The following is a 27,822-nucleotide window of genomic DNA, read 5'->3' as shown; positions in this document are numbered from 1 at the left end:
TTGAGAAATGGAACAGTGGGTGTCTCTCATTGTAGTGAGTATGATTCAACGTGTGTGTGTGTGTGTGTGTGTGAGCTGGTCTGGACTGCTGCAGCGCTCTGTGTGTGGTCCCTGTGTGCGTTTTTTTTTTTAGTCTCTGACTCACTCAGACAGCCATGTTGCTGAGGGTTTTTAAGGAGGCCCAGACACACACACACACACATGTACAGGACAGAGTAGATTCGACCAAATTTAAATCAGTAAAAACAAGGAATCAGCAGCTGTGCACAAACCACAGGTGCATGTCACGTTGTATTCAACACCAGCAGTAACACAGTGGAGATTTTTGCCTGAAAATCCAACTTTTTTCAGGTGGGGGATAAACCTTTTTATTAAAAGCATGAAACATTATCAGTTCAGGGATGCTTGTTTTTATATATTTTAGTTGTAGTTTTCTGCTACCACCTTAACAAGGAGAGAGCAAACTCAGGGTACTGTAAACATCCCAAAGAAAACTAATTTAACGAGCTTTTATATTATAAACTACAGTATATCCACTCCCTTCTTAATACGCACACACCAACACACACACACACACTTTTACCATTTAGTCTCTCTATCTAAGTTTATGCAATGATTTATAATAATAATAGCTTAGGCACAATCTTGTTTCTGATCTTCAAAAAAGGTTTTGAACTATATTTTTTATTCCCTCTTAACAAAAAAAAACAACTTTTATTTATTCGATAGTATCTCTGAAGAGGTCTGGTGTGTTTTCTGTAATCTTGACTTTTGTACTGTACTTGACACTAAGTGTTCTGATAAACCCCTTTTTTGTCTCAAACTTTTCACATAAAATTTAATTTCAAGATAAATCGATCTGTTGCCGTTCCCCCGCAGACTGGAGCAAACAGACTTCTGGTTGCATAATTTCAGTGATTCATCGTGTTCTTGCAGCTTATTTATTTGTCTAAACTGGGTTTGTTTAAAAGTTGGGGTTAAAATGTTTTCCCTCACTGCTTGTCGTAGAAAATGTGCTCAGGCTTGGATAAAACATGTCTTATTCACAGAATGTAGAAAATATGAACTTCTCTGCCTGAAGTTCCTCAATATCCTACAGATCATTTTAAACAGAAGCCTGTAAATTAGGACACAAAGGTAATTCCACCCCAATTTTATTCTACTGTATATTTTGTTTACTCTAAAGCTTTGAGTCATTCCTAACAGACATCTCTGTGCTTTTTATAGACATCTGCAAACAAAGCGGAGGAGACGTTATGGTTTGGTCTGAATCAAAAGTGGACCTCCTGATGTATTAATAAATAGCGGCACATCAGCAAGCCCACTAAAAAAAAGCCTCATTAAAAGAATAAATGAAGAGTTATTAACAGCCAGGTCAAAGGTCAGGCTTCAATCCTATTTGAGATGGGTTACAAGAATAACCTAAAGAATCTTGCATGTGTGAGAGACACATTTTCATTTGATTTAATTTAGTACAAACAGGCCACCAGGAAGTGCCTTCATATGTTGTGCATTATTACCGTTATCTGTAGGTTTAGCAGAGCTAAAGGTAGGTTTTTTCTAAGTGATTGCACACAGGGTAAGCTGTAGCAGGAGCCCAGCGCTGCACGTTTTAAACACATTAATTAAAGCTCCTCTTTGGAGAATCATCTTTCTGGTAGATGGGCTCAGTTTCCTGCAGGTATGGTCCTCCGGCTGGTGTGTGAGATCATCCTGATGGCTTCAAACCAGACGGAAGGCTTCTCCCCACATGAGAGGAAACCTGTCAGATTGAGATCTGTTTTCCTTTTTTGGAGGGGATGAGGTGATGGAGGAGGGAGGGAGGGAGGGGAGGGGGGTCCTTTACATGAGAAACTCCTGCCATAAGGCACATTCTTCCACAAGCAGAGGGGGGATGGGAAGGGAGGTTTTGTTGCTCTCCCTCTCTCTCTCTCTCTCCCTCCACCACCACCACCATGTGCATACCAGAGACAAAACACACACACACACACACACACACACAGGAACACAAAAACACTGAGGGGCTTCTCACCAGGAGGAAAATCACTCCCTGGGACCAGCTCAGAGGATCCAGGCTCTTTTCTCATCTTATTTTTCTGCTTGTATTAAAAAAAAAGAAAAGAAAAGGAAGGAGAAGAAAAATCTGAAGGGGTGGCGCATGAGAGGCAGAGATCAGATTACAGACATCCAGACTTTTTCAAGGTTTTTTTTTTTTTTTGGAAGTGGGGGGAGGGCAGAGCAACTTTTTTCTCTCCTGCTCGGATGAACATTATTTTCTAACCTTACGTGTTTTGCTTTCCACCCGAGGAGCTGTGTTGTTGTTGTTGTTTTGCTTGTTTGTTTGGGCCATGGGGGAATCCAGCTCGGTCCTGCGGCGGTCGGACAGAAAGTTGGAGAGGAAACTTTGAAACTTTTTTTTTTTTTTGTCCTCAGCATGAGGCGTTTGGAAACCTCGGATGAAGAAAGCATCTCCTCCTGGACGAAGGGGGGAAGAATCTGACTGCTGAGGCGTCGACGAGTCGGTTCTTCTAGTTTTTATTTATTTATTATTATTTTTTTTATTTTTTTTTTGGCCCTAAAGCTGTCCTCTCAAGATGTCCTCCTGGGGTCCGGGTCCCTTTGTTGGACTTTGCGGGATGCTCTGGGTCTGGGCCGCCTGGCTGTCGGGCTGCGGGGCCCTGTTGGCCCCCAACGGGACCCTGTTCGAGGACATCTGCAAGCAAAGCACGACCTGCGAGGCTCTGAAGTACAACACATGCCTGGGCTCACCTCTGCCCTACACACACACCTCTCTGGTCCTGGCTGAGGACTCCAGCACCCAGGAGGAGGCTTTTGAGAAGCTGACCATGTGGTCTGGTAAGATTTAATACAAGAAGAAATGTGATGATGATTCCCCCACCTAAAAATATACCCCCACCTTCAACCTTAATGAAAATGCCAGATTTAACATGACTTACAAGCAGCTGATAAATCTGTTTAGTCCAACTAAAAGTGGCACCAGAAACCCCCATTTGTTAATCAGGCTTTTCAGTTGTTGCACCAACTATAAATAAGCAAAAATGTAAAAACTGTGACAGCAATATTGGGTTTAATTGTGCAGATATATGTGATGAGATGCTTCAGGTCCTCAGGGGGGCAAACATGGGAGAAAATATCCAGGAAATTGGGAATAAAAGTAACATCAGTGATCATTCAGAGGGTTTAGAAAGAAAAGAAAACAACTGCAAGGAAACTTTCACATTCCTAATTCATATTAACTGTCTTTTAGACAGACAACAAACTAGACTTCTACTGCATTTCAGTTTTATGCCAAATATAGACCAGTTTTAGCTGCAGTTCAGATGGCTTTTCAAGCTCAAAATTCTTCACAGGAAGAAAAACATTTGTTTAGGGGTTTGTTTTTACTTTTTTTACCCAAAAAACTTGTAAAAACCTGGTGTTTTTATCTGAATCAAGCCACCCAATAGTTCCAACACGTACGGCTGAAATAATCTGTAAAATGTTGGTAATTTAGTCCATTCGAGGTTATTATCAAGTATAGAGAAAATAATCAAGTTGCAGAATAGTTTGTAATAATTTGTTTTAATAAAACCACATTTAGTTATAAATAAAGCAATCATTTGATGAGTAATAGGAGAAAAAAATCTACATTTTTCTTTATTTGCACTTTGAAGTCTTAAAATAACAATTTCATTGCAGAATCTCATATTTGGTACTTCAGCTTTCAACTAACTGATGTCAGTACTTCATTTAAATCCTGGTTTATCACTATTACATTTTATTAAAGAACAGTTCACATTTTTTACTTTAATTTAATTTACTTTTTATATTCTTTAAAATGCCTCCACAGCGTGAATAAGATTGAAATTCTCCACAAAATCCCAATATGATGCTCTCAGTTTGCTTGTTTTGTAAAATGTGAGATGGCCAGTACACAAATGTGTCATCCACAGTTAAACTAATAACTTGTATTTGTGTATATGTGTGCAGCTCCACCTTCCACATTTTGGACATTGCCACAGCTGCAATCCTAAGGTGGTTTTTTTGATCTGCTTTCATATCCCAGGTTTGCGGAACGCTCCCAAATGTTGGTCGGTCATCCAGCCGTTGCTCTGCGCCGTCTACATGCCCAAATGTGAGAACGGCCGAGTCGAGGTGCCCAGCAAGAGCTTGTGTTTGGCAACGCGGAAACCCTGCAGCATCGTGGACCGGGAGAGAGGCTGGCCCAACTTCCTCAAATGTGACAAATTCCCCACGGGCTGTTCGGTATGCTTTGCTGTGCGCTTATTGATCCCCGAGGAGAAACCGCTCTTATTTCTCTGTCTGCTTCCAGCTAAATCTGAGGTCAGGTCAGATGGTGAAGATATCGGGCTGTTAGCTGGGATAAATGCAAGGGATAGGGATAACAGAAACAGAAATGATCCTAATTAAGTCTTAAATTAACCCTCCTGTAGCCCTCATAAGAGAGTGAGAGAGGAAGAGAGGTAGAAAAGCCCTTGTAACTTTAAGTCAATTTGACCCGAAGGCCACAGGAGGGTTAAAAGCACTTTTAGGCATACAGGAAGCTAGAATCTTTTTTTGTCTCCTTACCGTCTTTTGCCTCATGTGCAGAATGAGGTGACGAAGCTGAAGTTCAACACGTCGGGTCAGTGTGAAGCTCCGCTGGTGAAAACGGACATTCAGTCCAGTTGGTACAAAGATGTGGAGGGCTGCGGGATCCAGTGCGACAACCCCTTATTCACCGAAGAGGAGCACAATGACATGCACGCCTACATCGCTTACTTTGGCACCATCACACTGCTCTGCACCTTCTTCACGCTGGTGAGACATAAACATACAACTCATACTTCACCTACGAAAGCCAAGGAAAACGCAACGTTACGCAGAAACTGCTTAGCGCTCCTCGAGCTTTTGTTTTCTTTGGCTCTATAAAAGATATTCTTTTCCATGTTAATAATTTTAGCCATTGTTTTCCTCTCTCTCTCTTTTATTCAGGCCACATTTCTTGCCGACTGGAAAAACTCCAACCGCTACCCGGCTGTCATTCTCTTCTACATCAATGCTTGTTTCTTTGTGGGCAGCATCGGCTGGCTGGCCCAGTTCCTGGACGGAGCACGCGATGAGATCGTGTGCAAGAGCGACAACACCATGCGGCTTGGCGAGCCCTCGTACGTGTGACAGGCCCATGCCCGTGTTTGGTAGTCAAACAAATTTTTAAAAAAAAGTAAAAAGAAGTCACAAGTAGATGCATCCTGTTATGTTCTCTCTGCAGATCCTCAGAAACTCTGTCGTGCGTCACAATCTTTATTATCGTCTATTACTCCCTGATGTCGGGCGTGATTTGGTTTGTTATGCTGACTTACGCCTGGCACACATCCTTCAAAGCTCTTGGCACGACTCACCAGCCCCTCTCGGGTCGGACCTCGTACTTCCACATGGTCACCTGGTCCGTCCCCTTCGTCCTCACTGTGGCCATCCTCGCTATTGCTGAGGTTTGTACGAAAAGCACTAAATCGGATCACATTGCCATGTTTATGACATCTTTCCTCTGCATCTTGTGGTCCAAAGGTGGACGGGGACTCGGTGAGCGGGATCTGTTTTGTCGGCTATAAGAACTACCGGTACCGGGCTGGGTTTGTGTTGGCACCTATTGGAGTGGTGCTTGTTGTCGGCGGCTACTTCCTCATCCGGGGTGCGTTTGGTCGTATTTGATGACATTTTATTCTTACATGAATAACACCAGGATGTGGACTGAATTCATTGCTTCTTGTAGGTGTCATGACCTTGTTTTCCATCAAGAGTAACCACCCAGGCCTGCTGAGTGAGAAAGCCGCCAGCAAAATCAACGAGACGATGCTGAGACTCGGTGAGTTCTGTTCACCGCGCCCATTTTTTTTTTTTCTTCTTCTTTTTAAACATTCGAGGGGGGGGAAAAAAGCAGAGCTGAAACACAAGCTTAACTGTCGCTGAAAGCTAATGTTTTGTCTAAAGCTGCAGGCAAAATGAGCAAAGAATGTAAACATCACTAATGCCTCGGTATGATAAAGAGAATCTGCGAGAACGTCCTGTTTACACGAGCAAAGGAACAGAAGGAGATTCACCTTTCTGTTTTAATGTAGCTAATTGTTTTAAATGTGAAATTACAGAGAAAAAAAAACTACTTTAACAACACCTTTAATGTTTCTCTCCCATTGTCTAACTGTGTGTAACAATCTGCTGTAACGTGTTCTCTTTTTAACTCTAGGTATATTTGGATTCCTTGCATTTGGGTTTGTTTTCATCACATTCGGCTGCCACTTTTATGACTTCTTCAATCAGGCCGAATGGGAGAGGAGCTTCAGGGATTATGTGCTGTAAGTTGTTCAGGCTTACCGTCCACAATTTGATTTGATTTTAGAGGATCACAAGCGATCAGTGCCTAAATGATTAGTTCAGGGGGTAGAAGACGAGCTCTCCAAAACGCTTTAAGTTTTTTCTAGCAACAACAAAAAAAAGAAATGCTTGCTAACCTTATTAGCCTTCCAAACTACTGCATGCAACTGTACATTTGTTTCTCCGTAGATGTGGAAGGTAAAGGTTTGCACCTGATGCTGCTGAGGCATTCAGCTGCTCAGTGAATAAATGTGGCTCTTTTTCCCCACAGTGTTGACTCTGGGCAGGTCGAATTAATTTTACCTCAAAAATGCAACCCCCTCCCCTCCCCCACTCCTTTCCTGGCCCAACCTGTAAAAAGCCTTATTTAGGAGCTCTAGCGTTTGAGTGCCACTCAGTCATGTGGCAGGCGTAGATCGCAGATGGGTCATCTCTGTGATCATCTCCACTAGGTGCGAAGCCAACGTGACTATCGCATCTCAGACCAACAAGCCCATCCCGGAATGCACCATTAAGAACCGTCCCAGCCTGATGGTGGAGAAGATTAACCTGTTCTCCATGTTTGGGACGGGAATCGCCATGAGCACCTGGGTCTGGACCAAAGCCACCATCCTCATCTGGAAACGCACTTGGTGCAAGTAAGCAAACTTCTAGGGAACGGCTGGGATCGGATATTAAAAGTAAAATGGTTGCCGTTTTGTACGTGTTTGCTGTAATTTGAGTGATTTTACTCCCACGTCCATGATCTGCAGCTGCCTGTCTCTTCCTGTGTTCCTTCACCAGGATCATTGGCCGCAGCGACAATGAGCCCAAGAGGATAAAGAAGAGCAAGATGATTGCCAAGGCGTTTGCTTTGAGAAAGGAGCTCCACAAGGACCCGGAGAAGGAGCTGTCCTTCAGCATGCACACTGTGTCTCATGACGGCCCAGTGGGTGAGTGCATCCCTCACTTCAGGGGAGGCTTAATCTGATGTTTATGTTGAGATGATTATAGTAGGAGTAGGGTTACTGACCAAACATTGAACCAAAAACTGATTATTAATTTGTGATTTTCTCTCTAGCTGGAATCAATTTTGACCTCAACGAGCCATCCAATGATATGTCGTCAGCGTGGGCGCAGCATGTGACCAAGATGGTTGCCAGACGAGGCGCCATCCTCCCTGAAGACATTTCTGTCACTCCCACTGGTACACCAGGTGAGATCCTGGGGCTTTGTGTGGTTATACCAAAATGTTACTTCTAATTTTCTGCTTGCCATCTTGCTTCTGTTTGTTTATAATTAACCAGATAAAAGCTGTAACTCTGCACTATACTGTGATTTCTAATACATTGAAAGCGTCATAAATATTTTTTTTTTTTTTCCACAACAGTGCCACCTCCAGAGGAGAGAAACAGGTTGTGGATGGTGGAGGCGGAAATTTCTCCTGAGATGATAAAGAGGAAAAAAAAAAAGAAGAAAAAAAGGAAGGACGTGCGTCCGGTCGAGGAGGTGGCGGACCACCAGACTCGTCACCAACGCGAGTTTGGTCGCAGCTCGGTGCCCCGGCTGCCCAAGCTTCCCTGCCACCCGAGCCTGGTCGCCAACCTGCGCTTGCATCAGAGGCAGCAGCAGAAGATGGAGGAGGACGTCCTGCCGGGGTTGTGCCCAGAGTTTCAACCCTGTGAGGAGAGGTGCCCCTACCTGGAGTGCCAGAGCAGCTACGGCAACAAGCTGCTGTCCAACCCTCTGACCCACGTTGACTGTCCTGAAGACCTGGGCCTCAGACCACGCTGCCACCCCTCAACCTCCAGCTGGCAGCCCAGGGGGTCTTCACTCTACCCCAGAGAGAAGGATCTTAACGGGCTGTCAGAGAGAATGGCTCATGTGGCCCGGGTACCAGCAGGCCGCAAGGCTGGCTGTGGACCAATCCACTCCAGGACCAATTTAATGGAGGCAGAGCTAATGGATGCTGACTCAGATTTTTAAAACTCTGTATACTGCTTTGTGGTAAGCAAAAAAAAGTGCTGGAAACTTTCAGAGACTCTTACTAAAGTGCATCAGAATCCTGATGTCTTCAGGATCATCAAAACCTGGTCAGTTTATTTGATTTCTTTTTATTTTCTTGTGTCTTTGTGCATGTGAGATTTTTTTTTCCAGAAATATAGAAGGGATTATTATAGAAAAAAATATTTTTATACTTTATGTGTCAAATAACATTTCAAAGGCAACTTCATGGTGACTAAACAGACGAGGCAGCTAAGTTGTACATGGCTTGAAACAACACAGTGAGTTTTTTTTTTACCCTAAAACCCAACATGTTAAACACATGAGCTGGAACATTATGGTTCCTGCTCAGCATCAAAATGACCTCAGTCACAAAGGGTAAAAAGTTAATCAAACCAGTTAATTTCTCATGTGTTATCTTTTAAAGCTCCACTTTTCCCATCCCACTGCTGTTTAGTCACTAAATATTTGTTCTTTCAATGAACTTGAGGTGCTAACTATTCACACCTAGTTTAAAGATTTTCTAATAGACCCAAGACTGCGTACAGTACAGTAAAAACAAGCGACGTTTAGTTCCACAGCTTTACTTTGCAACGATTTAATTGGGTTTTAAACAGATTATATTGTTGTTAGCTTTTCTTTCTGTCCTTTTTCAACACGAATACAACCACAACTTTATTCATCTGCTACTCTAACAAAGCATTTTTTTGTGCTAAAATATGTGCTAATCATTTCTATTTGCTTTGTTGCCTGGTGCAATAATTCATCTTTTTGTCTTTTCTCTATAAGTTCTTGTATATTTGTATTTCTGTTTGTTGTACATTTTGGAAAAAAATGTTATTTTTTTAATCATATTTCTTTTCTTGTTGTATATATTCATTTGAAACTGGGCATCATATGTGTTTATGCTTTTTTTTTGTTATGTTTTGTTTCAGAAGATTTGCAGTCTTTCTTTCTGTGTAAAAAAATTCTGTCACTTTTTACTGTGCAGCTGTGCTTTTATTTGTTTGTTTTTATATTAAAATAGAAATAATGCCACATTTTGATGTTGTTCTGTCAGTTTTTTCAAAAAAAAAAAACTTGCAGCAGCACCTGATGGCCTGAAATACTTTCTATTGCTGTGCCGTCATTCAGCCACAAGATGGCGCCAACGTTGCATTATCTTTAAATCTTACCAATTTTTAATTTTTAGACATGAACATATTAGCTTAATTAATCCTTGTTCAAAATTAGTTAGTGAATTAGAAAACGACTATAATATACAGAAAAGAGATCTGATAATTAAACATATGAAGAAAATGAGCATCAGCTATTTTCTTTTGGCTTGAACAGCATTTTGTTGCAGTGTTGTCAGGATTCTGCTGGGGTCACTAGTTACATTCTCTTTAAATCTTACCAATTTTAAGACATTAATTTATTAGCTAAATTATTCCTTGTTCAAAATTAGCTAGTGAATTAGTAAAACGGCTAAAATATACAGAAAAGCAATTTGATGATTAAACATATGGAAAAAAATGTACATCAGCTCTTTTATTTTGGCTTGAACAGCATTTTGTTGCAGTGTCGTCATGAAACCACTGGGGGCGCTAAAGTTACATTCTCTTTAAATCCGACCAGTTTTAAAAGATATGAATAAATTAGCCAAATTGTTCTTTGTGTTAAATTAGCTTTCTCATTAGCAGTTGTTAAAATGGAAGGTAAAATTGGGATTTAAGGATTAAGAAACCGGCTCCGGGCACTTTTTATGGTGCAGTAAATTTAAGACCACTAAGTTTTCCTTCCACACCACTGATTAGTCCGTCACTCCACAGCAGACATAAAGAGGCACCGAAGGCTGCAGGACGCGTTACCGCAGGAGCAACTCTTTAAGTGGGAGGAAACAGACAAAAATGTCCTTTAAAACGTCCTCATTGGTGCCGGGGGACGTGGACAACCTGCGAAGGAGATCAGTGGCTGAATCTACAGGTGATATCAAACTCCACACCTGCGTTTGTCTTTGTTTCCACGACTTTTTATTCAACAAACAGGTTGAGTTTTGCTGATTTTTCCCCCCTTGTATTCGGCTTGCTCATTAAAACCAGCTGTGCTGCGAAGGTTTTCTAGCATGAAAGCTAAAACATGAACTTTTAAAAATGTATTTAATTTAGAATTAACATATAAAGACAAGTAGGGTTTAGGTGAGCTCTAAGGTCCATTTATTTACAAAAAGAGTTGTTTTAAAACCAATTTAAGATGAGTTTTTGTTCAAATTTACACATTTAAACGGGCAGCAGACGGGTTGAACTTTAAATAGTTAGCATTTGCATTTAAGAATGTGATTGAAATTCTCTTTCTTGCCTTGAAATGTTTACACAGATTCTGTAGGGTGAATTTTTCATTTATTTGTGTGAATTTACACTCAGTTCAGAATACCAAACCCTGCCTATCACACCAAAACCAGTCATTTATCAGACAGTTTGAGCTGAGAAGAAAAGCCTGGTGTGTAACCAGCATGTCTCTTTGTTTCCATCTTCAAATCACTGCATAAAACTCTTTTGTGTGTTGCAAATCATTGGTAATGTGATCAGTCTGGAGTTGACAGCATGAAAGGGACACTGCATGACTCTCATGAGGTTTCTGTTAGTTTCACACATTCGGTCACCCTCCACTCGTCAGAAGGGGCGCACTTAATCCTCAACTCGATCTTTCCTCCTTCAGAGACCTGCTGCGATCCCGAGCATCATCAGCGGTTACCACGACTACAGCTTCACCCTGAAAGACTGTGCCTCGGGCCCCAGCATCCAGACCTGGGCCCGGTGGCGACGCCCTCCCCAGATGCGTCTGCGCAACACTTCTGCCACTTCACGCCAAAATGTTTGCTCGCTGTCCACAGAGGTGAATCATACTACAGCTGATTAAAAAAATGGCTCGACCTGATGGCAGATCTACTAGTCCCCGTCTTTGAGTGTCTATAAATCAACTATTGTTTTTAAGATTCTGACATTTGAACTGAATTGAAAATCTAATTTAAGCCTGAGGAAATGTCTCATCGTTGTCTTGTGCCCAGGAGCACATTGCACCTCTCCGACGCGGCATGGAGAGGAAGGATGGCATGATGGCACGTCGAGGACCACTATCAGAGTTGAGAATGAGGTTGAGGCTCACAGAGAGGCTAACAACTACAAGGTGGGCCATGATGACATGTCTACAAAACTATTTTATCACTGGAAACTCAAGTTAATACTGCAAGCAGCATCAACTGTTTTTGTTGATTTTAAAAAGGACCTTGGAAAGAGCAGATGTTAATAAATGAAATCTTATTAATGGGTCAGCAAATTAGTGTTGTGAAGCAGAAGAACAGGTGATGTTAGTCTAGTAAATTTATCTGTGAAAGAAAGTGTCTAAATATATGGTTAACTGAAAGAAATGGTCACTGTTTGCATACATCTGTTGTTTTTAGGATGTAAGAAAATGATGCATCTGTTATTTTTCATATCTTGAAATCTTTTCTGTTTTTTCAGTTTGGCTTCAGAAAATGGAAAGGCAACGTAACCGAGAAGCCAATTGAAGACCGATCAGATATCGACAAAGAACTGCACACTGATCTTAGCATCGTTAAGCATCAAGAAGGTCCTTTTTCTTTTTTTTTAAAACCCTTTTCTTATTTGCTCATTTAATTCGCTTGTTCTTCAGTCACACACACAAATATTGTGTTCTTGCAGCAACATGATGTTTTTAATGTTTCCATCCTGCAGCTTCAGTGATCAGCTTTGGGAACATAGCGTATGTGTTTTTATTTGGCTGGTGGATTTCATTGTTCTACATCCTCATCTGTCCTGTAATGTTTCTGACAATCTGCGGCGCCTCTTATGGTGTGTATTCTACTGCAAGCTTCCATCACTCAGATTGTACTTTCTCTCACATGTTTACCATTATGCCTTTTTTGTTTGTGGCATATTTCAGGCAAAGTTTGTTTCAAGTTGGCGTGGTACTTTATTTGGCCATTTGGGAACTCGATAGAAAAGGTAAGACGATCTGAAGGGGCCAGTCTTATCAGTTTGCTTCATAAGGAAGGCTTTTTATTTGTCACTTGTAGACTGCTTTCCTAAAGAATAACATGAATTGCTTACAATCACATTTAAAATTTCAGGCGAGTTCTGTAGCCAGAAGGTCCACTGTGATGCCGACAAACTGTGAGATCATCCCGCAAGAACCGAACGCGGAGGACTGCGAACCTCTCCTGGTGTCTTCCCCTCTTCCTGCTGAGATCCGTGCCCCAGCTCTACATCCAAAAAAACCATCGAAGCACTGGGTAAGAACACCCAAATGACTCGAATCGCTCGTTATAATATTTGGACACTTTATTTATGCGTTCCTGGTGTTTCTGCAGGGTCGGGTCAGTACCTACATCTGGCTGTTTCTGGGTTACCCCATCCTGGCTGTCGTCCACTCCCTCGCATGCTTTCTCTCCTGGCTGCTGGTCTTCACCATCCCAGTAGCAAAAATGAACGGTCGTGTCCTGACCACTGTCCTCCTCATGGCACCTGAGGACGTTCTGATCCACAAACTAGACAAGGTACTGAAACCAAACACGGTTACATAAATCTATAGAGGTAAGGAGCTGTGTGACGTCTCTCTTTGGTTCTTTAACTGATTTCAGTAAGTTATGTTTTTGTTTCATACCATTAGAACTTGTTAAATTTAACTTATTTTTTTCTGTTTACATTGAAACATGGACTTCCCCTATTTGCCCTTTTTTCTCCCCAGGCAGTTGTGTGTGAGACCAGAGTCATCTTATGCTGTTACCAAGCTTTTAATATGTATTACTACAAGTACACTGTGCAGGGAATCAACATCTTTGCTCTCAGTATCCTTTCAAGGTTGATTGGCTTTTGAGAATTAACAATATATTGTTTTAAGATCTATGAAAAATCTAGATTTTCATTATTTTTTTTATTCTTAAATACATTCCTTTATTTTTAGCTCTTCTTTCTGAATTGTGACAGCTCTTTGAAGGAGGAGCAGCATGTCTTTAAGAAAAAGAAAAGAAAGTTCAGTTGCCATTGCTCTGGTTACAGTGTCATGGATTTCTCAGAATCTATACCAATATGCATTTGGATTTTAATTAATTTAATTTTTACTATATATATATTTTTTTTAATTAAATGCATTGCTTTTAGATTTCTGTCTTGTTTGGGCTCCTTAACAATCTGCTCCCTCCAGACCTGCTACCTTTGGTATTTATGACTTTGATTATTGGCTACACTGACCGGGAGCATAAATACTTCAGTGCAGAGACCATGTTTACCATAGCCATCACTTCCATCATCCCCCTGTCCTACTATATTGGAATGGGAATAGCTAGGTAAAGTACAGCACTTAGATGAGTGTGTCTTTTAGATATTATGTTTCATTCTCGACGATAGTTTGTCCTCTCTGTAGCCTTTCTGCACAGAGTAACTTTGCAGTGGGAGCGGTGGTGAATGCTACTTTTGGCTCCATCGCAGAGATGACATTTTACATCACAGCACTTCTGCGGGGGCACCGTGCTGCCAGCAAATGTTATGAGGAGATCGTCAAATCTGCACTTACCGGGACTCTGCTCGGGTGCATTCTGTTCATACCTGTGAGTGTCACAGAGCGACAGGAACACATTAGTTTGGCTGACTGATGCTGAAACTCCTTCACAAACCTCCTTGTTTTTTTTTCCCTTTTGGACATCTGTGCAGGGGATTTGTATGACTGTGGGAGGCATTAAACACAGCGAGCAGAGATTTAACAGTCGCTCAGCTGGTGTGAGCTCGGCTTTGCTCTTCATATCCATCGGGGGTAAGCATGGCCGTGACTCAGACAAATCATTTTTACGGAATTTATTTTTCATACGTCTAAACTTGGCCCGTGTCTAGGTGTGTTTGCACCCACCCTCTTCTCAAAGATCTTTGGTAATCTGGTGTGTGAAAGCTGCTCCTATGTTCCGGGCAATGCCACAACACCTTTCATCTGCAAGGACTGTCATTACTACACGGTGGGCAGCTTATTGCTTTTATTTTTATTCCTTTAGTTATTAATCCTATGACGTTTACAGAGATATCTTTTTATAGAATAACATTTTGTTTTCTGCCATATTTGATTATCATGCGTGTGTGAGATCTAAATTCCCAAACCAGTTTCTTTTCCTTTTTGTTCCCAGCAGAGTCAAGCTGACCCATATTTGATTCTGTCCAATATTGAGTAAGTAAACACTGCAAACGGCCATAAATTCACGTTTTCAGCACCGTCACCTCATTAGTGAACTGAAAATATTTTCCAGGCCTCTTGTGTACACCATATCTGTCCTGCTGCCTGCTTCATATCTGATCGGCCTCATCTTCACCCTGAAGACCCACTCCCACATCTATGATATTCAAGTTAGCGATGGCCACGGTGGCCACGTACACGGTCAGTATACACCTCCTACAACCCCACCACTAATCACACGGTTTATACCAGCAAGTTTATAAATCCATCAGAACTGCCTTAATGTGTTGCATGTTTTGAAGGAGGATTAAATGATTGCATGCATATTGCATGCTTCGTTAACCACTATCACAAAGCGTTTCCTTCACGGTTTGGTAAGGTTGTAACAATGCACGCCATAACGGCAAAACAAGAGAGAAAATGCTTGAGAAAGCTGGTAAGCATCCAAATTTGAGCACTTGGAACAAATTTATTATATTTTCATCACATCAAAATTTATTCCCCCACCCAAAAACAAACAAAAACCTTGTTAGCTGAAAGAATTGGGCATCAAACAATTTGTAAAGGGTTAAAAATTTGGGCAGGTCATGTATTTGAACAAGCAAAATGTTTGGATTTCTAGAAACGGTTTATCTATCTGTTCTGAGTATGCTGCTTTATGCATGCCACCACAGTCAGTGTCTGTGTGAGGGTGTTTAAGGAATCAAAGACTGATACCTGGTGAACATGTCAGGGAACCTGTAGAGGAGGAAACATTTGAGCTTTAAATTCAGACAATCAGATGCACAAAAGCTGTACACTGCATGAAATGAGGAATAAAAAGAAACTAGAAGCATAGTATCAAAAGGTGTCTCAGAATCTAGCATGGTCAGAAAACAGCTGCCTACAATCATGTCCAAAGTTCCATAATAAAAACGAAAAAATGGTTTTACATTTTAAACGATTTGGGCAGCTTGTTTAAATGTCCTGATAGCTGAGATGGCTCAGGTTGTGTTCGTCTCCAGCAGGTCACCATGTCATGCACTGGTCCCGTTGGAGAGCTCTTGCGGTGCTGATTGTCGCCACGGTGCTGATGACGTGCTGCGCCGACCTTTGCACTGAAAACATCGAGCCCATTCTGACCCATTCCTCCATCTCTCAGGTGTTTGCTGACGTCTATGGCTCTCATTGATTTTTTTTTAAAGTTTTTTAAAAGCCTCACTGCGTGTTGCAGAACTGAGATGCCTCCTGTTGTCTCGCAGTACTTCATTGGAGTCACTGTGTTGGCCATGGTGCCGGAGCTTCCTGAGATTGTCAACGGGATCGAGTTCGCTCTGCAAAACAACATCAGCTTGAGGTTTGAGAACACTGTTTGTTTTAAGTTAGAAAATATTACAAAAGCGTTGCTGTAATGCTGAAGAACGTATGATATGACAAACACATATTATGGTAACACTATTGTCAGGGTTTTTATATCATTCTAACCTAATCTGACAGTCTTGTATTTAAGTCAAATTGTTTTTTTTTATATTTATCTAAATCTTCATTTTCAGTCTTGAAGTAGGAAGTTGTATTGCTGTGCAGGTCTGCATGATTCAGATTCCACTTCTCATCCTTTTTAATGCGTTCTATGTAAGTATTTTTCTTCCTTTTTAGTGTTAACGTTCATGTATATCAGATTATTTTATGCAAAGTACCTTTTTTGAATGAATCAGCATGTGATTGTTTCTTCAATCACCCTTTTTCCCCTCCAGGATGTTGGGTTTGTGCTGGTGTTCAGTGATATTCACCTCTGGGCCAGCATCTTCAGTGTCATTCTGGTCAATTATATCTTCATGGATGGAAAATGTGACTACTTTCAGGGTAGGTTTCATGTTCAAATTTGACTTCTTATTTTGCAGAGATCGACAGATTTGTTTGCAAAAAAAAGAATCTGAATACTTTTGTCTCAGTAAACCACAATTTAATGTTTCCTCTAAAATTACTGTTCATTTATAGATTATATTCTGCTCTGTTTTGTTTGCAGGCACAGCTCTAGTGGTGGTTTATCTCATCATTTTGGCTCTTTACTACTTTGCTCCTTCTCCACGTTCATGTTAATCTGTGATGGAGGAGAAAATCAAAGTCACATTTCTGTAGGAATTCACTAATTGTTTATGGGTGGTTCAAATATAGAGGCACAAAATATGGGAAAGAATTCAGATTGCTAATGTCTTAGCTGAGCTGGGAAGAAATAGCTCTTTATTTATGGTACTGCATGTTTTGTGTGCTTAAAAAAGGTTCTAGTTTTTGCCATTTTGTTTGTAACTTGCTATTGAATGTAACAGTGAATCTTGTGAATTGGAATGCCAAATATAATAAATGTATTGCCAAAAAGTGAACACATGTATTTAAATGCGAATAAGCAACTTAAACATAGTTTGGATTGCATTATATCAAAGCAGGACCAAGGGTTATTAATGACACTTTTATTGACAGACCTCTAACACAATGTTCATAAAATCCTACTGTACAACACTTTAGTGGAAACCTGTAAAACAGTTCTTGATTGTAAAGATTTTTGTTTTTTAAAAAATAAAAATCACACAAAGGAATAAAGAGCAGAAATTATAAGGCAAAAAAAAAGTGAAAGTCAGATTCAAGTATTTTGGGCATCGTAGCATTTGGCAACATCTCACTGACTGAAATTCTTTTTTTTTTTTTTCTTCCTAAAAGCAGACTGAAAAGGTGCAACATTATTTGGCATCAGTCGAACATCATCAGGTATCTGAATATGTAGGAACAGAACACTCCCCATGCTGCTTTGCTAAAGAAAATGTCTTCAAATTTTTGCCAGAAACAATAATTAAAGTGGATAAAATACATGCAAAAAAACTTCCACTGCCTGTGTGTGTAAAATATCTTTACAGGTTTGAAAAAAGGCACTGCAGTATGAACAAATGTTTGGAATTGCATGCTACTGAATCAACTCCCAATGCAAAACCATCATCCTTAAACAAGAAGGGGGAGTAAAAGAATTATTTAAATAAAAACATTTTAAATGTTTAAAGAGCACCAAATTCACAGTGATGTGATGTGTGGTTTGTTTTACAAATGAAAGCTGTAAATGAACACAGTAGGGAAGGAAGTACTGGAGTAGCCAACCTATAATTTAAACGGACAAGTTTTCCGAACAAAGGGAAATGAGAAATTCAAGCAGTAGCAGGAAAAAAAAAAGACAAAGACACTCTTTATAGCAACGAAAAGCAGTGTCGCTGCATGTTTAAGACAATTTACCACAAATAATCAAATACCGTCTAATGTTTTCAAGGCTTGAAATAAAGTTTTCCAGCTTTTTTTTAATTATTATTATTTATCCCCCATCTATGCACACTGGCAGCATGTGTTAAAATTCCAGGGCACAGAAACGGGGACAGGAATTCAGTATACTACCATCACCGAGACGGATATTTCACACAACCTTCAGCAGGAAGGTTTTAAGAAGGAAAAAAATGTCAGCAGAACTTGAAATGTCTGGCCCCCTCTTTAGGCTGATACTTGCTGTGGTCACCCATGCATGTAGAATCTATTAATACCCACAAATATGAAACAAAATGTGCAAACAGCAATGTCAGTTCATGGAAAAAAACACCATCCAAAGTCTTTAAAATAAATATACATTATTTCTTCTTTTTTCACTGAATCCTTTAAATGCCGGTTTACTAAAATGAGAGCTTGACAGTGTTTTGACTTCTTGACGTGGCAAAATACACTTTTTACATCTGTCAGTTTTGTTGAAGCCATGAATCCAAACTCTGTAAGGAGCTGTAGCGACATAGAGGGGGGGAGTTGAGTAAAATCCATAAAACATTCCACATATATTCACCTTAACTACAAAAAATAGAACATAAAAAAGGCATCCCATTGTTTTTGGTTTAAGGCGGGGCTACGTCAGGTAGGGAAGAGTCTGGGTATTCTCCCAAAACCTGTGTTAAATCCTCTTTAAGATCCCATCTTTTCGCTGTCCGGCCCAGCCTTTCCGTTCCGTTGTGCTCATTTCAAGCGTTCTACAAGCTCCTCTGTGAGGCCCAGGTTGAACAGATGAAAGGTGGGGAGAGAAGTCAGGTGGGGAAAAGACTTGAGGAGTTTCTCCCAGCAAAGTTCCAGCAGGCTGGGGACGGTCAGCCAGATTTTAAACAGAGAGCCAGTCCTCTTGTTTTCATGGATGTTCACTACACCGCCGTGGATGTACATGCAGCCGGCCTGGGTGACAGAAGGGAAAGTGTTTATAACACAGAGCTAGCAACAAAATCAGCAAAGTCTCACCTTGATGAAAATCACTTATTAGATGATGGGAGCTGTCAAACATTTAAAACGTGATCGAAGCATGTTAAAGGTTAGATCAGCGTTGCAAAGCCTGAAGCACGTAATATTTAAAAAAAAAAAAAAAAGGAAGTCAACATCCAAACACAAAGTCATTAAAACTGCCATAATGTGACATTTGTACAACCAATAAAAAAAACAGTCTTGAATGTGTATATTTGTTATTTTTCATTTGGATACTTTTGAGGTTCTGGCTGTGAATCAGTTTAACTGCTTGCAGACTGATTGGCCTAATTTCATGTTTCAACAGTGCCATTTATACACAACAAACATTGTTTGCCTGCAACAATTTCTAAGTGCACTCTTTGAACAAATCACCAATCACAGCAGCACTGTTGGACGTACAGCGTTGCCGGCTGTGAGCATTCACAGAATGAACATGGACGGACACGGTTGATCCAAAAATGGGGAAGTTGGGCTTCGAAACTTGGTCGAATGCTCAGGTGATGAATTTAAAACTGCACACATGCGGTTAAACAGAAAGAAAATGACGAGAGGAGTGCTAACCGGGGTGACCGCAGCACAGTGAAAGTAAGCTGGTTCAGGCATCTCTGCTGGTAGTTTACTCCACTGGAAGGTGTGCAGGTTAATCTTCCACAAATCCGCCAATATCAGTTCACCGTTGTAGCCCCCGCAGATAAAGACATCTGCAACCCAGAGAAAAGAACAAGTGGATGTGTTACGTGAAGTCAATTTTAGGTCACGGTTTCTTGTTTATTTCTGAGAGAAAATGGTGAGACTGAGAAAACAGCATTTTCCTTGTTATAGCCGTTCTTACCGTTTTGTATTTGCACACAACTGTGGCATCTTCGAGGAGCAGGATATCCTGTCAAAGGCAGCGGCATTTGAGAATATTGTACAAAACAAAGAAGGCTTAAACAATAATGTACAGGGTACAGACCTATCTTTTCATGAGGTTTAGTTGGAATCTCCTCCCAGGAATTTGTCTCTAGATTGTAGGCATGTATCTAATAAAAAAAATAAAAAGACATTTACAAAAAGTCTAAATGGAAGTTTTAATAATAAGTTTCTTGTGCGAGTAACAATATGTCTTACAAGTGTAGAATAAAGTTATACCTTATCCAAAGGATATGACGTCCAGGAAGTTCCCCCTCCCAGAATATAAATCCTCTGTCCGTCATGTGCTATTTCATGTCTGTATCTGTAACACACGTGTGATGCCAAGCTATGTCAGTGATTTGTAAAACGGAAAATAAACACAAACGTGTTTGGCTTCTGTAATAAAATTCTTGAATCCTAACACCATACCGTTCCTCAGGCAGGTCGTCAGGGGGGTTGTTGGGCTTGAGGTGGATCCACTCCCGGGTGGTCAGGTCCAGCCTGTGCAGGTCTGTGCTGTAAATGTATCCTGTTGTCCCCCCAAACACGTACAGGAAGCCATTTATAATGACCATTGCCTGCAGGAGGAAAGATAAGCTATGGTCTAATGAAATCGAAACTTCTTTGAGGGAAAGTTTGGTGCGGCGCCACAGCATGGGATCTTTACCCTCTAAAGACGACTAAACAATGAAATCTAAAATTTACTGCCACTTTGTTACTCTACAGAAATTGATTTTCATGGGTACCTGTCCGTAGATTCTGTTAGGCTTCTTCCCTCGACAGTTGAGCAGCGACCATCTCTTGTACTTCACGTTACAAACGTGAACGTCGTTGCCGTTATTTTCACCGAAAGGGATCCCGGTTCCACCGAACACCAGAAGGTTGTTACCGTGCAAAACAGCTGAAGAGAGACAGCAACAAAAAACAAAGTTTATTACTCGCTTTTGGATAATGTTTTGAATAAAAGGTGAATAATTAAAATGTTCAAGAAACAGGAGTATTTTACCTGACATGGATGCCAGTTCTGTGGGCATGTACCCCTCGGTGCGTATCTGCTGCCAGCAGCCTGTAGCGAAGTGGTACCTCCAAAGCTCCCTGAACAGCGGGTAGTCTTCGTTCTCTGAGCCTCCTGACTCGTCATAGTCGGGGTTGTACCCTCCAAACACATATAAGTTGGCGTTGTCAGCGACACATCGATGTCCGCTGCGGGCAGGGGGAGTTCGAGGACCTGAAAAGAGATAAGCAACACTTGAACAAAAGCAAAGGAGGAAAAATGCCAATAGATACGATGCAAAAAAAAATGTGGCTGAGATTAACTAAAAGTCATTTGCTAAACACAGAAATGGCCACAACTGGCTTATCAGAATGCAAAATAGGACAAGCAAACAGAATAAAACAGCTCTTGTTTTGTTTACTAAGAAAATCTGTCTGAACTTGGGTGTCAATATAAAAGGCGACCCGGTCAATCAGATAAACAATGTCGACCTTGTAACCTTAAAAAGTTTCTGCATGACTAAATAATTTCTGATCATGAGACCACACAGACACCACGAAGAAGTAATTATTTTACCATAAAGCATTTCCCCAATAACAGATCTGATTTTCTGTAATGGAGCTCTTTATGCATCGCAGCAGTTTCAACATAATGCTTCAAAACATTTCAACTCAAACCTGGCAGGATTTTTTTTACTCGTACCCCTTCTTTAAACAGCACATCATGCTGCCTAATACTAATACTGACCAAGTAAAGATACATTTTAAAAAGCTATAGCAAAATAAATGTTTTTAAACAAAGCTAACAGTTGCTGCTGCTAGCCTGAATTATGCTTTTCAGACTCACTAGTGAGAAAGATTATTTCCTGACATCCAAAGGGGACATAAAAGAGCGTAAAAGCTGATATTTGGATGCTTAACTGGAAAGCTGTGATAAAGTTAAAAGGTGTTGTTGATAGCATGTCTTGCTAATGTTGACCGACCTGCTAACAGCGCTCCGTGCGGCGGCCTGCTTGACAGTTTCTCAAATATATTCAGCTGGTCTGAACTGTCAGCCCCGTCCGCGTCCGACATCGTTTTCGCCTTTACAAATCGGTCCTTTTGGATGTCACATCGAAAAAACGGCAATAACAACGTCAGCTAAAGCGCAAATGTCTCATTTCACATTTTAGACAGGCTAGAAGCCATTCACAAATTTTACCCTTACTGGCCCGTGCCACATTTGACCAATCACGGAGCTTCTTACTGGGACGTTGCGTCAGCGCTGCGTTTTTGTAACCTTAGAGTTCAAATGTGGGGACGTTCAGGGACCGGAAATAAACTCGTAAATCACTGTCAACAAAAAAAGCTGCTCCAAATTTATGCAGGCAGTTAGTTAAATAATTCTCATTATCATTTGAGCAAGTTTTATTTATTCATTTTATTTTTATTCATTTTAGATATGAATTTAAGAAACAAAAAGAAAGAAATGCCAAATTAATAAATGAGAAAATTTCTATGCTATTTTTCTTTCATGCGGATGAAACAGAGTCGAAATTCCCATCGCTCCTTGCAAAGCGGAACGACTTGTTTCGGGGTGTATTTTCCGGGGGAACCTCGGTGTCGACCATGGCGACTCACGGCTCAGGTCGTCTCGGTAATTCGAATCAACACAAGGCTTCTCTCGCTTCTCCGGAGAAAGTTCGTGAACTTCTTAATGAGGGAGTATCATCACCGGACATCGGTTCCAACAGGTGCTTATATTAGAAACAAACGCGAGCACTTTTTGTTGACGTTACCGTTAGCTTTTTGAGTTAGCCACTTAGCCTAACCGCACATTTTCTTTCTATGCCAGTTCAGACATACTAGAAAATAATAACAACGTGGTCGTTAAAATAAATCGTATTCATTTCATTTGTTTTTTTCGTAATGCATATTACTCATGTCGGTGCATTTGCTGTCTTTATGTGTCACTCAGTGGACCGGGAGATTTAAAAGTTCTTGAAGTAAAAAGCAACACTCAAGCACCTTGCGAGGCAACGAACAAAGAGGCTTTTTATTCAAGAGTGGAATCATATTCAATATCCTTTTTTTCTGATTGCAGTCAAGTAAGAGCCATCCAATTTGTGTTTCATATCACAATAAATGCATCACTTGTTGAAGATATATCATCTAGGCATGGAGATCAACTTTTATTTCGAGTAATTGCTTTTAGAATTGCCCCGCTCAAGGAGGCTGCATGTTGAAGTAGCTGTGTTACATTCATTCTGAGATATTGCTTTTGAAAACTGTTCCTCTTTTTTTCTTGATGTAAATCACTTTTTTGGATGATTATTTCCTCTGGTATTGGATGCTGTGCAGCTGGAAGGAGTTTTACTGAAACCGTTTTACTTTTGGACATTTTGTTATGATGGGTAACCATAACAACAAGTGTTAAACATGAAGAACCCTGAAGTCCAGTTATAGCCAGAACCAAGCAGATCACCTGTAAATCCACCGCAGGCAAAGCTCCCAGGAAGCATCTTGCCACCAAAGCCGCCCGCAAGGGCGCCCTGGACACCGGCGGAGCCTCACTGCTACAGGCCCGGTACTGTGGTTCTGAGGGAGATCCGCTGCTACCAGAAGACCAGGTGCAGGAGGCCAGTAAGGCTTGTCTGGAGGACACCGGAACAGACCGCTACAAGAGATCTTTCATGTCCACAGCCATCAGAATCTATTAGAGCTCTTTAATAAAACCAGGGTTATGAGCTACACCAACAACATTTAATTTCCCTGTGGGACTAATAAAGTATTATTGAATTGAATTGAAATGAAAGCATACTTTTCCTTAGCGTTTCACTGTTCGAAATGGGCAGGCAAGCCACGCACACTGTCCCCTCTGATGTGCGCCAGATATGGTTGGATCAACGTCGGCAGTGACATGCTGAAGTGCTCCAGCTGCCAGGCTTTCTTGTATGCATCCCTTCAACCATGTTTAGACTTTAAAAAATGTAAGCAAACACATAAAGAAAACAGAAAAGCATAGTCACCTGAAGTAGTTCGCAAGCCTTATTTGAGTGATTAAGCATTTCTCTTTTCTTGTTAGATGAAACTCGCATTGCAGAAATATCTAGACAGCTTCAGACACAGCATGAGAAGTTTTGTCCTTGGCCTGACTTTCCATGTCCAGGTAGGTGCCACCATTTATCTGCATATAATAAACATGACACTGCAACTTAAATAGTAGGTTATGTACATCACTGTCATGATTTTTTTTTTTTTTTCAATTCAGAGCGGTTCTGGTTGGTTCCAGCTTCTGAACCGTCAGCACTTCTTAATGCACTTTTGGAGCGCTTCCAGAGTGCCTGTCCTCTTGCACAGCAGTTGCCAGCCATGAGGCCAGAGCAGCTCAAGTTCATGGTAAAGTGTTTTGTTTACAAACTGCTTCCATTTCAGAAAAGGTGCATTGAAGAATGCGTGGCTAAAATTTTAAAAATGTTTTACAAAAAATGTCAACATCACAAACAGATCTGCTGGTGTTCCATTTACACAAATATTGTTTTCTTGTAGTCGCTGACAGAGGATGTTATCAGTGTTGTCCTGCATCTCATTGAAGAAGAGCAAAAAAGAAAGGGAGGGACTCCATCCTCTGAAGCTTTGGCTGTCCAGGTGGCTGCATGCATCGTTTCTCTTTGTGGCTGGGCAGCAAGGTGAGATGACTCTCCTGTTACTCACCTTCTGTTGAAAAGACAGATGAGACAAGTAAACATGGGACAAAAAAACACTTTTTCTTTCATCCTAGCTCAGCTCTGCATTCCATGAACCTGCCCATCCTCACCTGCTCCTACTGTATGAGGAAGGTGGGCTTGTGGAATTTCCACCAGCTAGAAGGGATCGGAGGTGACGTAGAGATGTCGCCAGACACTCCAGGACACTCCACTCCAGCTGCAGGACCTGCGTCACTGAGCACCGGTGATGGCCTGGGAGACTCCTCTGCACCTGCCACTCCAACATCGACTCCATGTCGCATGAAGCTCCGGAGCCAGGACTCCACTCGCTCTGACCAGGCAAGCTCAAAGAAAATCATTTAGCTTTCTTTCTGTTGGCTCTTTTCCATTACATGATACAAGTATGGTTCTACTCTGAGGTTCTTTCCTGTCGTATTTTCCCACAGTACAATTTTCACAAAAGCAGGATAATCACAGCACGTGTGGTTCTGTAGTGACACCAAATGCATAACTTTCCAGTGTTTTTATTACTTTACACTGATTTAGCAAAAACATTTTATCTAAAACAACTTAATAGAAACGATTATATAGTGGTGATTACACCAAATAAACCTGCAGAGGGCTTTTAGTGTTGAAGTGATTGAATATATTTGGGGTATGAGTTCTACAGAGCTTAGAGCTGATCAGTATCATGCTTCTGGTTAATAAATATGTTTAGTTAGTCATCTTTTATGACTTCACTTAAAGAGCTCAATTATGCTTAGGAAAAAATTAGATTCATGAACAGCATATGGGTAATAAACGTGGTTTTTGATGTATTACGCATGCAAAAGATTTTAAGTCAGTGTGCACCAGATGAGATGTCTGTGTTTTGTAACTAGACCCTACGTATTGGATTTCAAAAACAGAGAACAAGGAAGTATAACCCTACAGACATAACTGTTCTTTTAAAACCCTCAAGTGAAGATTTTTTTTCTCTGACTAGTTAGTAGTCTGCACTTCTCCCAGGCATAGTTTTAATTTATCTCATTTGAAACCTACTGTGCAATGCAATGTAAAAGGGTTTATGCTTCATCATTTTATTTCAAACCTTAAGACTGTTTGTTCAGCATGCGTTGGTGTACGATACAGGGTGATGGCACCTCCTCTCCCGTGGCGTCACGCGCCAAAAGCAGAGACTCACCCACTCCCAGTGAAGAAATGCCAAGTCCTTCAGCCAGAGGCAAGAGACCCGCGACTCGAAGTCGAGGACAAGGAGAAGCCTTGGGGACCGATGGCACTGCTGGTCTTCACCCTCCCAAACGCCTGTGCCTCTCATCTTCTGGTGGTCCTGTAAGACATATTGTTACTCCTGAATAAATCATTTGCTTTCATTATAACATAAAGCCCATGTTTTCAAGACCACATGCATAAAATATTTCATGTTTATTAAAATAATTGGTGTGTCATTATAATGTTCCTATTTCTATTCAAATTCGAACTTCATCATCCAGTATATTAAAATCATAAACTGTTGCATTGTTACACTTTTTGAGAGTTTGACACATTTTTATAACCATAAAATAAATATAACTTTTAAAAGTGTAAATTCAGTTGTGAGTGATTTTAAATGCTCAGTTAATCAAATATGGTCTGCAATATTCCCTAATTGAAGACAAGGCAACAGTTTATGAAAATAAAAATTAAAAGACATTAGCAAATTAGTTGTTTAAATGTTCTGATTTTTAAAAAACTGCATTTTTTTGTGAACAACCATCTGCATTATTTCAGGATGACCTTTTGCCCAAGAAGGCATTTGATCCCCTTGCTCAGCACAGGGACTGGTGTCCCTGGATCTCTGTAGGCAAAGAGAATGTGGATCCAGGGGTTATTTCGGTGTCGGACGACGGTTCATTGCTAAATCAGCAGGGCTGGAAAGCTGCCCTGGACCTCCTCTTGCCCACAAAGAAGAACTCCAATACACAAGGAAGCAGTCCAGGACAGGTAAGTTGAGCAAGGATATCCATATTTCCTCACAAAGAATCTGAAAACATTAACGAAATTGTTTGTTGTTTTCTTTCCTGTTAGGGCCCTCGGGACAAGTCTAAAAGGGTGTTTGCTATATTACGTCAGTGGCAGGTATCCTCCTCTCCATCTCAGTAGACTGTTTAGAGACAAGCAGCATTGAACACTGAATTGATGAACTGGTCTACCTTCTTTATGTGAACAACATCTATCTCAGCAATACAGGGAGTGTCATATGATATTAAAGTATGCCATCCTTTGACATTGTGTTTACAGTCAACAGTGTTTCTTAAGGGAATTTAATGTGTGTGTCTTTTCTGTAAAAATAAAAATGTGAAGGATGCTGTGAGCTTTCGGAACATTTGAATTTTGCTACTTGGAAATTTGAGATTTTAGCTTATAGGGCCTGCATAGATCTTTTATCATGTGTATACATAAGCAGTCCACAGGTGAGAAAACGCATAAGGCACCAGGAGGACTTCTCAGAGTAACTTCACATGAAGACTGCTACAGTTATCTTTAAGACATCGTTGTGGTCTGGATTTTTATTTAAAACGAGCGACAAGGACCAGTTGGCTCAACACTGGACAGACTATGTTTACCTTCACTGAGTCATTTGCAGGAGTGGTAAACATTAACCTCAGTTTGGAAAAATAAACTGTGAGCAAATAATTTGTATGTATTAAATATTTTGCTTCAAAGCAAGATAGATGTTTCATTATTTCTTCTTTCTTACTGATTGTTGCAGGCTTGTAGAACCTTGTGCCAGATTTATTAAACCTGCAGCATTTTGCCTTCACAATCCTGTCTTTTCTCGTTGCATGTTTTTTCTCTTAAAGGGTTTAATAAACTGCTCTTCTGAATGTTTGTTTACTTTGCATGTCATTCCTCTGACATCTTATTTTAAAAAATCACTATTCAGAATCAAATAAATTATTTGTAAATACAATTAAAATACTTTAATTACATTTAGATATGATTTAATGCTCACAGTTTAATTGCTGTCTTTTAACAGCCATACTTGCATATAGGGTAACTGTGTGTGTTTCTTTGAAATTGGTTTTATTTACATGATTACTAATTGAATTTATAAAGTGGGCAAAGAAGCATGTGCAAGAACACTTCCCGTGTACTTGTGTATACTGGTGAGGCTCATCCGACAGCCCACTTTATATTTATCCCCACATTATCTTGATGTATCATTTATCAGATTTGTTCATATTTGAAGAAAGCTGTACAGAGTACCACAACGAATCAAACTATAAAATTTGTATGGGTATTTAAAGGTCTTCATATTTAATTAAACCCCTAAAAACGAGCTTTGTCTCAATTGCAGAGCTGGTTTATAAGCGGTCATTCTGAAAAGTAAGAGGTCACATTTAGAAAC

The 27,822-nt window shown here is 40.6% G+C and overlaps 4 protein-coding genes across 7 annotated transcripts; 3 read left to right on the top strand and 1 right to left on the bottom strand.

Annotated features, from left to right (window-relative positions):
• Positions 1–1,988: 1,988 nt before the first annotated feature.
• smo (smoothened, frizzled class receptor) lies at positions 1,989–9,398 on the top strand. The gene is made up of 12 exons (XM_017414733.3): positions 1,989–2,856; positions 4,067–4,266; positions 4,612–4,821; positions 4,996–5,168; positions 5,273–5,492; positions 5,569–5,692; positions 5,774–5,866; positions 6,245–6,353; positions 6,825–7,010; positions 7,156–7,304; positions 7,433–7,567; positions 7,742–9,398. Exons 1-12 carry the CDS (start codon positions 2,595–2,597, stop codon positions 8,335–8,337), a joined length of 2,457 nt encoding a protein of 818 aa, XP_017270222.1. The 5' UTR covers positions 1,989–2,594; the 3' UTR covers positions 8,338–9,398.
• Positions 9,399–10,018: 620 nt separating this feature from the next.
• Positions 10,019–17,799, top strand: cax1 (cation/H+ exchanger protein 1). 4 transcript variants are annotated; one of them, XM_025005664.2, is made up of 20 exons: positions 10,019–10,320; positions 11,053–11,229; positions 11,402–11,520; positions 11,856–11,964; positions 12,090–12,206; positions 12,298–12,359; positions 12,485–12,646; positions 12,725–12,910; positions 13,102–13,201; positions 13,558–13,699; positions 13,777–13,960; positions 14,064–14,163; positions 14,241–14,359; positions 14,528–14,565; positions 14,645–14,772; positions 15,579–15,712; positions 15,813–15,907; positions 16,104–16,182; positions 16,305–16,413; positions 16,577–17,799. In XM_025005664.2, the coding sequence occupies exons 1-20, from the start codon at positions 10,245–10,247 to the stop codon at positions 16,648–16,650; spliced, it is 2,310 nt and encodes a 769-aa protein (XP_024861432.1). In that variant the 5' UTR covers positions 10,019–10,244; the 3' UTR covers positions 16,651–17,799. The 4 variants fall into 4 exon arrangements, with proteins under 4 accessions (XP_024861432.1, XP_017270272.1, XP_024861429.1 ...); XM_017414783.3 differs by having other exon boundaries at positions 14,525–14,565; XM_025005661.2 differs by having other exon boundaries at positions 14,525–14,565; positions 15,576–15,712.
• Positions 17,196–21,985, bottom strand: klhdc10 (kelch domain containing 10). The gene is made up of 9 exons (XM_017414748.3): positions 21,729–21,985; positions 20,759–20,980; positions 20,499–20,653; positions 20,182–20,330; positions 19,990–20,074; positions 19,814–19,880; positions 19,691–19,738; positions 19,420–19,559; positions 17,196–18,792 (listed from the first exon to the last, which is right to left on the bottom strand). Exons 1-9 carry the CDS (start codon positions 21,817–21,819, stop codon positions 18,583–18,585), a joined length of 1,167 nt encoding a protein of 388 aa, XP_017270237.1. The 5' UTR covers positions 21,820–21,985; the 3' UTR covers positions 17,196–18,582.
• A 293-nt stretch (positions 21,986–22,278) lies between these two features.
• Positions 22,279–27,298, top strand: zc3hc1 (zinc finger, C3HC-type containing 1). The gene is made up of 10 exons (XM_017414753.3): positions 22,279–22,478; positions 22,703–22,805; positions 23,564–23,714; positions 23,810–23,893; positions 23,996–24,123; positions 24,274–24,413; positions 24,506–24,770; positions 25,563–25,763; positions 26,202–26,414; positions 26,499–27,298. Exons 1-10 carry the CDS (start codon positions 22,354–22,356, stop codon positions 26,571–26,573), a joined length of 1,485 nt encoding a protein of 494 aa, XP_017270242.3. The 5' UTR covers positions 22,279–22,353; the 3' UTR covers positions 26,574–27,298.
• The last annotated feature ends 524 nt before the right edge of the window (positions 27,299–27,822 follow it).

The sequence above is a fragment of the Kryptolebias marmoratus genome, linkage group LG18, assembly GCF_001649575.2.
Source record: "Kryptolebias marmoratus isolate JLee-2015 linkage group LG18, ASM164957v2, whole genome shotgun sequence".
Classification (NCBI taxonomy): Eukaryota; Metazoa; Chordata; class Actinopteri; order Cyprinodontiformes; family Rivulidae; genus Kryptolebias; species Kryptolebias marmoratus.
Note: the sequence above shows the minus strand (reverse complement) of the source record. Positions and strands in the feature narration are given on the sequence as shown.